Here is a 12,495-nt window from a genome sequence, read left to right as displayed (position 1 = left end):
AGAGAAACCCTAAGCATATAGCATTCTATAATCAAATCCATTTATTCTTTTAATTTTTGACGCTTTCAAATTTACGTAAAATACACATATGTGCTTAACTTACACTAAAATGTATTTATATTATTGTAAAGGGGGTGATAGACGTATGAACTTAAAGAACGCGGTTTTCAAGATCGCGAACTTACTCAGCTCAACCTCAGTGACACACGTGAAGCTTCGCTTCAGCCTGTAATATCCCACTGTTGGGCATAGGCCTCTTTCCCCATGTAGGAGAAGAATCAGAGCCTAATCCACCACGCTGCTCCGATGCGGATTGGCGGATATATTCCCTACTATGAGTAACGATCGCTATCAAGTGTACATGATAACAACCGGGACCGACGACTTAACGTGCTCTCCGAGGCACGGTGCGGAGACCCACAAGGACTGCACAAACACCCAGACCATGGCAAACACCTGTATGGCCAATACAAATGTATGTCATGTGCGGGGATCGAACCCGCAACCGCCAGCGCAACCGTCACAATCCATAGCTGTGACCGTTGCGCCAACGCATTCTGTATTGCAATGTTCGACAGAAGAGGCTTTGTATTATTTAGTAATTGTATCATCGTATTACAATTTAAAAACCAAAAAAAGAGGAAGTTCAGAAATAATTTATTTTGAGTAATTTCTCAATCAAAAGTAATAAAAATTACAAATACCTACACTACAAGCGTTGCGCGTCCACGGACTAGCGAAACATAATTGTGTTTAAAAAAAACTGACTTCAATTACATCGACAAGTAACACATCGTAGGTAGAGGAAAAAACAGTCAAGTAAATACGCATTATTAGATATAACCCAAAAACTACTTATTAGATCGCAATTAAATTTAAACGAGACCACACGACACACACCACCTTTTGATTAAAATAAAAATCATGAAATTCGGTCCACACAGTCAAAAGTGGTAAGGTTCTGGAATCGAATTGAGAACCTCCTCCTTTTTTGGAAGTCGGTTAAAATTGGTGGCTCGCTGCTCGCAGTACTGCCACACGAACGAGCGGAGGCGGGTTACGAGCAAAATTTCAAACTTGTCGGATCGCCAACGAACTTACGCGGCGGTTTTAAAGTACACGTACTTAGGGTGACACACTAGCTAAAAAGGTCGTCGAGCCACAAGTTCGCGACCTTACTCGCACGTCTTAGATCACCCCCTTAAGGGATAATCAATGTATGCAGAGGACAGCACGTAATCAGTAGAGATTTAAAACAATGCTTCGTATTGTCGTGTCCACAGTTGGCTATCCGCATAAAATGAAATATATAACTATAATTAACAGCTTTTTGAGGTAGGGCACAGCAGAAAATATCGTATTAAAAATTTGGAGCAGTCCGACTGGAGAAGTACCCCAACTTTACACAAGATCACAGCAAAATAAAACTGTTCTCAGGTAGTGTCGTGACTGTGGTGAGCAAGGTAGCCAGAGTTCCGAGGGAGGGTCAACAAAGCGCTCGTGACGCTCCCGTTGTCGCAGGCATCCATAGGCTACTGTTTCCGTTTTTAATCAGGTATACCGTACGCTGGTTTATCAGCTTTATAATATTAAAACAAAAGAAAAAAATGGCCAGGTGCCGTCAATTTTTCACGTGACTCGAGGGAGGGGGGCGTTCGGAACACAATCACGAAATATCATAGTGGGCTGTAATGAGAGATATGTATTTTTTTTTTATTAAATGCGCAATTTTTATACCCAAAAACTAACAACAAACCCAATTTGCTGAAAAGTATCAGGAAACGAATGAACGACCCTACTGAATTTAGTGATAAGCGGATAGGCTCACTCGTGCCCGCAGATGTTGGGCAGCTGGCAGCGGCGCGCGCAGGGCACGTGCAGGCAGCCGCGGAGGCAGCGCGCGCAGTCGCCGGCGCACGCGTGGCCGCACGCCAGCTGCGCGCAACACGCCGCGCGGCACCGGCGCGCCACCGCCGCGCCCTCCGGCGGGCCTGCGGGCACGGCTCACTTGACGCACGGCAGCCAGCAGCAGCCCACTGCTGGCCGTAGGCATCTTTCTCCATGTATGGGAAGGGTCGGGGCTTAATCGATCGCCATCAGGTCTATATGATAACCGGGACCGACAGCTTAAAGTGCTCTCCGAGGCACGATGGGAAACCCACAAAAACAGACATCCAAACCGGAGAGATTTCTCTCCGGTTTGTAAATTGTATATAAACATATTGCCGTCCCTACCACCGTAGACCCTCCACAGGCACTCTAGCTGCCTTACATGCCATAGGATATGTCATTTTTAACCGATAAATTCCCAATGTTTCGCCGCCGAATCAGGTGACTTGCCAGAATCATGTGTTCATAGTGACCGTGAAAGTTTAAAAGACTTATATCGATTATACTTAATAAAAGTATATTTAGAGAGAAATCGGGAGTAACATGTTTTACATCCGGTGGAAATCCGTAGATCAGCGTGACGAATTATGCTATCTCTTCCAGGTGTTACTAGGCTCGGGAGTAGAAAGTTTTAGCAGTACTGTGACTGACCCTCGACTGGACTCGCAACTTAATTTTTATAAGATTTTTTAACCAGGGGCGACATAAAAAGGCATTGTACCTGATCGACCGTACACAATGTTGCAAGGCAGCTGCACCCGGTGGCCGCAGGGCGAGTCGAAGAGCTCGGGCAGCAGCTCAGTGCAGGCGGCGGGGGAGCACTCGTCGCGGCAGAGCTGCCGGCAGCGGTGGCCGCACGCCAGCACGCGGGCGCACGCTTGCGTACACATCTTTCGGCTCACGGCCTTCCCGCACTCTACTTCCACCTTGTGACCGCACTCCGGAATATCTTTTTCGACCTTTTGGATTGGTTAAGTCTTCCGTAAATGTTATTGTCATTACACGAATCAATAAATAATAAATAAACACCTCACACTCAACGGGGGACCGTAGACTAGTATTCATAAATATATTGCGACGCAATTGTTAATGTTAAACAACCCGGAGGTAGATATATAGCCCTTTTTTGCAAAATAAATACAGTCTCAATAAATATAGCATTACCCCGCAATAACAGATCGCAAGACATAACACTATGGAAATGGCTAAAATAATTATATTAAACGTGCAAGCAGCGTCGATCAGCTGTCGAACTTTTCTATCTGCGAATGTTGCGGAGCTGAGTCTACCATTTAGAGATGATAAATGGGAATTCCACTGAAGTTTTGAGTCTAAATTCATCCATAATAAACTGTAGTAAGTATCACTGACAATAACACTCTCATTATTTATTGTGCAGGATAGCATAGTTGATAAAAATGTGTTGACTTAGTAACGCTATATTTCGTGCAAGATATTAGTAATTTTGTCACAGTATATTATTTTCAAAAGAGTAACTGCCGTAACGTGCCGGAGTGTCTTGCCGATACTTCTCTGTAGAATCTACATTCCGAATCGGTGGTATCTTTACTTTAAAAAAATTAGAATCACTTAAAAAAATCTAATTTGTAAAATGGCGAAACGAAAGTGCAAAGTCGATTCAATTTCCACCTCGGGACTTGGTGTGATATAGGTATTTATTTTTGTATACTTATTATTATGTAGTATTTATCGAAAAAAAAATGTAGCTATATCAGTCGGCTATGACCAACAGAAGCATTTAAGTTACTTACCTTAGGAACAGACGACCGTGTATGTATGTTATAGAAATTTATTCACATAAGACGTGTATATGTATTTTACATAATAAAAGCATACGACTTACCTTAATGCGTTTTCTATTTCGATCTAATAATAAAAATAAAAAAAAAATCAAATCAGAAAATAGAAAGAGTGAAACAATCCCATGAAAGTAAAGTGTTTCACTCTTTACGGCCGTCACCTGTAAACATATTCGTGACGCTAAAAAGATAAAAGCAGAGCAACCTTGACGCGGCAGCCCCCGCACGGCTCGTCGCAGCGGCGGCCGCAGAAGTGCCCGCAGGCCAGCGCGCGCGCGCACCGGCGCCGGCACGGCTGCTCGTCCGCGCTGCGGGAGCACGCCACGCGCTCCTTGTGCTTGCACTGCGACCTCTTCTTCTCCACCTGTTTTTTCATCAATATTGAATTTGTATTTGTTTCTTAATCGACTTCCAAAAAAGGGGGAGGTTCTCAATTCGACTGTTTTTTTTTTTTATGTATGTTACATCAGAACTTTTGACTGGGTGGAGCGATTTCGACAAATTTTCTTTTAATCGAAAGGTGGTGTATGCCAATTGGTCCCATTTAAATTTATTTGAGATCTAACAACTACTTTTCGAGCTATATCTAATAATGCGTTTTTACTTGACGGTTTTTTCGTCGACCCACGTTGTATTATACCGTATAACTTTCTACTGGATGTACCGATTTTGATATTTCTTTTTTTGTTAGATTGGAGATATCCCTAGTTTAGTACCATGATAAGAAAACCAGGATCTGATGATGGGATCCCAGAGAAATCGAGGGAAACTCTTGAAAATCCGCAATAACTTTTTACTGGGTGTACCGATTTTGATAATTATTTTTTTGTTGGAAAGAAGATATCCTTAGTTAAGTACCATGATAAGGAAACCAGGATCTGATGATGGGATCCCAGAGAAATCGAGGGAACTTCTTGAAAATCCGCAATAACTTTTTACTGGGTGTACCGATTTTAATAATTTTTAATTTAATCGAAAGCTGATGTTTGTCATGTGGTCACATATAAATTTTATTGAGATCTGATAACTACTTTTTGAGTAATCTTTGATAACGCGCAGTTACTTGACTATTTTTTCGTCGATCTACGTTGTATTACTCGTCGATGTAATTGAAGTCGGTTTTTTTTCGTTTGCGAGCAAACACAATTATTGTGTATGTAGTGTTGAATACGGTCGAAGCTTTGCGTACACCGTGATTCGCTAAGTATTCGATTTGTATCATTTTGATTCTAGGAGTTACTGCAATGGTTTTTAAATTCTCAAATTTGTTAAATAACAAACGGTTTCATCTTCAAGTACCCTGTATATCGCTAATTAAATTTAACTGTCATTTCAGCTTTTTTTATTTCCGGCGACGTTGCAGACGCCGAGGTCACGGGTGATTGTGCAATGGACATGTCACCCATTAGATAATTAACCCTACTGATTATTTATTGACGCAGGGATCGTCGTACCACACAATATTACACTATTTGAGCAGTTATTAAGAGTAATATATCAATTATTCTAATCGCTAATTGATAGCTTACCGTCAAAATAAATAATATTTTATTCAGTTTAATCTTTTTCAAACTTATCAAAGTAATTAAACTGGATTTTCGATACGTACTTCTACGTTACAGTCGTCACATTCTTCATAACACTTCTTCATGCACTGGTGGTCACCGCGATCGCCTACAAGTTCCATAGTGCAACCCTTCTTAGCTTTAACGCAGGGTTTGGTGCAGATGTACTAAGATAAAAAACATATGGTAAAAAATTGGTGAGAATAAACAAAAAAAAAGCAAATGGGGTTTTTTAACAAGCATATCTCACTCGCCATTCTTATAGAATGCCATATATGAAGATCTCGTTTTCTGCCGTTTCAAGCAGTTTGAAACTGCACAGGTTTATATGTCGGGCTACTAAATAAAAATTGTTTCAAGAAAGGCGTGTTAGGCAAAGGTGAGTTTGTCGATGAGCAAAAGAAAATAAAAACTTGGATATTAAACTAGTGCCAATCGATAGATATGATTTAATTTTTTTTCTTCACTGGAGAGGGATTCTGATGGCACAGAGGAAAAGCCTGCAAAAGTTACAGTTAACTATAATAACGACAATTTTTTCAGAAAGTACAATAATAAGTGCAGAAACAACAAGGGATGCCTTATAGTTTGGATCGAAATGGAGCAAGCCACGAGAAAAAAAACCAATAGCAAAAACTGTGCGGTAAAGGAAATATCTTGGCGCTTTAAAACACAAGATGAGGTAATACTTTACTTACGTAGATTTTGTACTTTTATGGGTGTATTTAGGCGGAAAAAGGGCCACAGTTTTGTTCCCCTATTCAATTCAACTTATCGAAAATAAGAATATACATATGAGGTTCTATAATCTAGCATAAAACGCCACACCGTCCCCTTTTTCACATAGGAATTGCTTATATAATATACGTACGCATATAGGGGGAGGTGGGTTGGGTACGAGATACAACAAGGCGACGGTTTTTTATATATCTTCAAAATAATAAAAAAAAGTATGTGTTTGCAAAACTTTTGAAAAGTAGCCAATGAGAGATTTTTTTACCGAGAATATAAAATACTGTGTAAAGTATTCTATCTCATACATTTATGTCTGTTTCTTTATCCTGACGCATATATATTTATTTCATCGAGGTTTTAAATCACGATTGTTTCATTAAAAAAAGAAAAAAATATATATTAAGCTGATTGCTATTTTTAACCATAAAATCTTTTATGGGGGAGGGCTCAGCTTTTGAGAGGTAATATTTGTTAGGGGTCACTAAAATTGCAACTTAGCGTGACAAGCCCCCCCCCCCCCCATTAGGTCACACGTATTTTAAGTGGTCCCCAGTAGGCTGCAGGGCTAGAGCGCACCTCCTCGTGGTCGGGGTCGTCGTCCACGTGGCAGGAGCGCACGCAGGCGTGCCCGCAGCGCTCCACGTGCAGCTCGCACGGCACCGGACATTTCACCTTCGCCGTTTCCATGTAACACGACTTTTTCACCTGAAACGTTCGGAACTAAATGAAAAAATTTATTTAACCACAAGGTGATTGTATACACTCAATGAACGTAAAAAATATATATCTACACAATAAACTAACAAAAATATCAATCAAATTAAAGAAAACGAGTGTGCTTTTGACCGTACATAAAACTTTTTATGCTCCATTTAACTTATATCTCTCTCTCTCAGCTTCCGCCTAACCAGATTACACTTTTCGTAACGCTCTCGTCACGCATTCGCCAGCTTACTCCCTAAGTCAAACGTGAATAAAGAACTTTTACTTCAAAAGTAGCAAACAAGCGTACGGTCCGCTTGATAGTAAGCGGATACTGTAACATATGGCCGCCAGAGCAATACCAGATGCATTGGCAGCGCATTGCCGATCCTATCCCCGACCCTCAACAGGAATGTTTGAAACTATTTTGCTAATTCTCGTCTGTCATACTTTGTTCGCCTAGGATATTTAAAATATTTTTAGCGTATAAAATATGAAAATGACTGGATTTATTGAGGAAAAATACAATGTATTCATATTAAAAGGAGTTGGCAAGAATTATTCACCTCGTGACCACATAATGGTAATTTAACAGGCACAACAGTTAGACACTTTATTTTGGTCGACTGCGGATCCAAATGACAAAACACTTGCATGTCGTGTCCGCATGGTAAGGTTTTCATGATCTTTATCATGCATGGTTTGCATTTATCCATACATTTCAGCGGACAAACGTGTTGCAAATCACAAATTATCCTGCATGAAAGAAAAAAATAGATGAGTTTTCATTTTTTATGAATAAATCGTGTTAAGGATCTTATAGAGAACTAACTTTTTCCCGCGGCTTCACTCGCATTGATTTTTATTTAGTAAAAAATAACCCTATATTACTTCTAATACCTCTAAGAATATGTGGACAAAGTTTCACGATGATCGGTTAAGTAGTTTTCGCGTGAAAGCGTAACAAACAAACTTACATTCGCCTTTATAATAATAGTAGGGATTCTTGGAACTGACCTAAGATAACTACCGGAGATTTTAAAATTTCAGATAGAAGAAAAAAAATTCATTTTTTTTAGATTTAATACACCACTAAATATATCACGTCGGATGTTTTTTTTTCTATTTCGTCAAGGCTTGGTGTTAATGTGTTCTATTGATTTATAATGAATTAATTATTATCAAACAATATCCAAATCAATTGAATACTTTGGTTTTACACACAGCTCCCTATGATCATTTTAAATCTAAAATGTTTAGTATATTTTTTTAGTCTATATTATTTAGTCGACAAAATAGTTTTTGGCAAAAAAATAAACAGACTTGGAATTAATACTTACAAAATGATAGATTATACATATGAACACAAACATTCACAATTTTACCTTTCACATTTTAAAGTACATTTTATTTCAACATGTCCTCGGTCATAGTTATGGCACACAAGAGGACAAGAATGAAGACAGGGTAAGTTGTATTTGCATTTTAAGAGGCAACCGCCTTCCGGTACTTTACTAAAATCATCTATGGAGTATATCTGAAAAGAAAAGAAAAGAAAATTTGCTTAATTGATTGCCTGTACTTACCTTGCCATAAAATATACATTATTATGTTACATATTATTTTTTTAAATTTTTTAACCGACTTCCAAAAAAGGAGGAGGTTCTCAATTCGACTGTATTTTTTTTAATGTATGTTACATCAGAACTTTTGACCGGGTGGACCGATTTCGACAAATTTTTCTAGCTGACCCCGCAAATATTGTTTTGCCATATATGTTATTAAACCCCTTAATTCCTGTGCCGATTCTCAGACCTACCCAATATGAACACAAAATTTCATAAAAATCGGTCCAACCGTTTCGGAGGAATATTGTAACCAACATTGTAACGCGAGAATTTTATATTATATTAAATTCATCATCATCAGCTCACGGACGCCCATTGCTGGGCATAAGCCTCCCCTAAAGCTTTCCACGACGATCGGTTGCTGCCAACGCTGTGGCGCCCGGTTCGCGGTCGCCACTCTAGAACCTTTCCGCCCATCGGCCATCCTTGTGCGATCCTTCGAGCAATGTCGGTTACCTTGGTTCTCCTACGGATCTCCTTATCTCTGACTCTGTTACGTAGGGAAATACCGAGCCTTGCACTCTCCATCGCCCGCTGAGCGACTTATTATATAAAAATACTCGTACAGTAATTTTTTTAATAATAATTGTGTTTGCTCGCAAACGAAAATAAACCGACTTCAATTACATCGACGAGTAATACAACGTAGATCGACGAAAAAATAGTCAAGTAACTACGCGTTATCAAAGATTACTCAAAAAGTAGTTATCAGATCTCGATAAAATTTATATATGACCACATGATAAACATCAGCTTTTGATTAAATTAAAAATTATCAAAATCGGTACACCCAATAAAAAGTTATTGCGGATTTCCGAGAGTTTCCCTCGATTTCTCTGGGATCCCATCATAAGATCCTGGTTTCCTTATCATGGTACCAAACAAGGCATATCCCCTTCCAACAAAAAAAGAATTATCAAAATCGGTACATCCAGTAGAAAGTTATGCGGTATAATACAACGTAGGTCGACGAAAAAAGCGTCAAGTAAAAAGGCATTATTAGATATAACTCGAAAAGTAGTTGTTAGATCTCAAACAAATTTAAATGGTACCAATTGACACACACCACCTTTCGATTAAAAAAAAATTGTCGAAATCGGTCCGCCCGTTCAAAAGTTCTGATGTAACATACATAAAAAAAAAACAGTCGAATTGAGAACCTCCTCCTTTTTTGGAAGTCGGTTAAAAAATAACAATAATAGGTATATGTACATTACTTTTACTACATAATGTATTTGTTTATGAATGGATTTTAGATTATTAAATATCAAAAACCAGAAAAGAAATATTATTATGATTTTTATTCAATATATTTCCTTATTGTTATGTTTTTAAATATATTTATATAAAAAAAAGAATATAAAAACAGTAGTCTTTCGGCGGCAGGTTGAGGCCCAGGCCGCCGGTAGTTAAGGCTCCAGGCTGAGGAACCTTCCCACAATGCGGGCCGTTTCAAGAAACACTGCCTTATGAATCTGACCATTGATCCAACTGTCAAGCGAGTTTCTTAGTCTAGTTTTGTTGGTCGAAACTCTTCGCTAATAGACGTTGACCGACACAACAATGGGAACGATTATATATTGCTGAGTCTACATTCCACATGGCGGTAATCTCGTGGGCAAGTTCTAAAATTATGTACTTAATTTTCCTTTTTCTGCCTTTACGAGATTATCGTCATGTTATATTATTATTATTATTATTACAATAAGTTTTATAATAGAGCAACAATATAAGTACTCACGGTCGTAATTTGATTTAAATGATTTTCACATTTAAGTTTTATATTCCTTCCTAAAGAATCTTGGCTTTCCAAAGTCTGGGCAATATTTACCCACAGGCTTGAATTCGCTTTTAAAATGTCAATGTTGCCAAAAATATAAAAACCTGAAAAGTAAATTAATAGTCCTAAATATTCTTAACTTGATATCGAAATGGTATCATTGAGGTTATTGAGGATTATTTTTAAGCTTAGTAATCAGTGCTATGTGGATATTGATGATTTCAACTATCTCAATAGGAGTTTTTTTTAATTATTTTGTTTCAGAAATATTCTAAAAACAAAAACCTACAATTAAAAGTTTTAATTACTTTAAAAATCATATTAACATTATAAATGCGAAAATTTGTCAGGATGGATGGATGTATGCATGTAATTATGTATGTACGTTTGTTTGTTATCCTTTCACACAAAAACTACTAGACCAATTTTAAAGAAACTAGGTAGGTAGATAGCTGGATGTCTAAAATAATATGTATTAATTAGTTGTTAATAAATGCGTCGGAAGCTTTCACCTTCTCTTGCTCTAGACAATGCCACGCAGATGCGGTTTTCCATTCCTAAAAATCCTATTTTATTCTGATCGTTGTTCCTCACAAGCGAAAGTAATATGATTTTGGACTCTTCGCCTTGGTAATTGTCTACAACCGTTATTTTGACCTGAGATAGATGCGAGTACTGTAGTCTTTGCTAAAAAATAAAATAAAAATTAATAATGTTACCTATGAGAACTAACAACAGAATGGAAAGAAAAGTAGTAGTAATGATAAATGAGCAACTTAAAAAATACTGTGCGAAGACACAATAGTATGTTATAAACGAATGTTGTTTTACTTTCGACTATAAACACATCATGGAAAAATTAATATTAAAGTTGCTTATCTATTATAAAATAGAAATATTTCGTTACTTCGTAATTCATAGTAACATACATACTTTTCTCATATAAAACATTTGACCAGAGTAAGCAGCTAAAATTGTGACATCTTCCGGTTCATATCCCTGCTGCATTATGTAGTTGGCCAAGCTGAGTGTCATGTCTGCTTCTTTTTGATTAGTTCTACTGGAACTATCGTCTACCGCCTAAACGATATAAAATCATGTTAATTTAATAATAATAAGTATCATAATGAAGAAAACATTCTGTGTGATGTGACATACACTTATTTTGAATATATACATTTAACAAGGTTCGGAGGTATCGCTAGAAAAGATTGGATCGCTCCTAAATACTTTGAGGTAAAGCTTTAGATTAGGAAAAACCGAATTTCGGGATCGTGGGGGAAGGGGGGGGGGACGCTACCCCTGGTACCACTGTCACACTTTGAAACCCCATGGTTATGGAGATATCCATGGTTAAAGTTTTGAAGTTAGAAGACGAATTTCGCAGCTTTCACACGTTATTTTCACATTTCGCTAGTTTTTTTTCACATTTTACACGCTATTTTCACATTTCACACGTTATTTTCACGTTTTATAAGTTATTTTCAAACAGGAGTACGTAGTATTTATTTATTATCATATAAAATGAACTGAAATATTAAATATTTTTCGTATATAACAGTAAATAAATAAAAATGAAATATATTTAATTAAAAAACATAACATGAAACAAGGCTGTATGGTCTTAGACCTTTACCTCTACAGTTATTTAAACAAAAACAATGAATTTATGCTTACATTGCTTTGGAGCGAAACGATAAGTGGCGCGCTATTTTTTTAAAGCATCTATATCTCAATCATTAAACATCACATGTATCATTTGTTAAAAAACCGTGTGAAAACAATAAATTAACGTCTGAAATTTTAATATCAAGTGCGAAATGTGAATATAACATGTGAAAGCTACGGAACTAAGCATGGTTACCGAAAGTTATATGGTTTGTAGATCTTGGAGTCAAGATCGTTTTTACGTACTCCTGTTCGAAAATAACTTATAAAGTTGCGAAACGGCGCATGGATTGCACTGCCCGCAGCGCCGGAGCTAAGGTGAAGTCAGACGCGGAGCTCAAAGGTATTATAATAGCTTTACATTACCTAGTCTTAGCCTACTTTGATTTGTTTTTATTTTTGTCAAGTGGTGGAAGAAGAGAGAACAAGGGATGTTAAATTAATTAGTTGGCGACATCAGCGCTATTTATCGTCTGATATTGAAGATCGTCCAACACAATAGCTGCAATTAATTAGGATTTGTCTATTATTTCAGACTGATTTAAGCGTTATGGTCTCACTGTTAATCCTTCAAAAACGCAAGTGATTCTCGTTGGTAGTTATTATTTGGCTGTAAAAATTAACTACAGATGTATATCTTTCATTTATCTTTTTTTAAATACAAGTAGTCATAGTCAGTTCAAGTAGTCATAGTAGTTTCATTTATC

The 12,495-nt window shown here is 37.5% G+C and overlaps 1 protein-coding gene across 1 annotated transcript in view; it reads right to left on the bottom strand.

Moving 5' to 3' along the window:
- The window catches only part of LOC123656129 (NFX1-type zinc finger-containing protein 1-like), a 45,117-nt gene that overhangs the window by 4,413 nt on the left and 28,209 nt on the right, over nt 1–12,495 (bottom strand). Inside the window, exons 15-24 of the mRNA XM_045591838.1 lie at nt 11,054–11,200; nt 10,633–10,807; nt 10,082–10,224; nt 8,098–8,249; nt 7,279–7,468; nt 6,587–6,715; nt 5,320–5,442; nt 3,916–4,074; nt 2,612–2,849; nt 1,829–1,991 (exon numbers count right to left, since the gene is read on the bottom strand). Coding sequence (XP_045447794.1) covers nt 1,829–1,991; nt 2,612–2,849; nt 3,916–4,074; nt 5,320–5,442; nt 6,587–6,715; nt 7,279–7,468; nt 8,098–8,249; nt 10,082–10,224; nt 10,633–10,807; nt 11,054–11,200 — 1,619 coding nt within the window. The remainder of the gene's footprint in view (nt 1–1,828; nt 1,992–2,611; nt 2,850–3,915; nt 4,075–5,319; nt 5,443–6,586; nt 6,716–7,278; nt 7,469–8,097; nt 8,250–10,081; nt 10,225–10,632; nt 10,808–11,053; nt 11,201–12,495) is intronic.

The sequence above is a fragment of the Melitaea cinxia genome, chromosome 9 (assembly GCF_905220565.1).
Source record: "Melitaea cinxia chromosome 9, ilMelCinx1.1, whole genome shotgun sequence".
Taxonomy (NCBI): Eukaryota; Metazoa; Arthropoda; class Insecta; order Lepidoptera; family Nymphalidae; genus Melitaea; species Melitaea cinxia.
The sequence above is the reverse complement of the archived record's forward strand: the minus strand, read 5'-3'. Positions and strand labels throughout refer to the sequence as shown.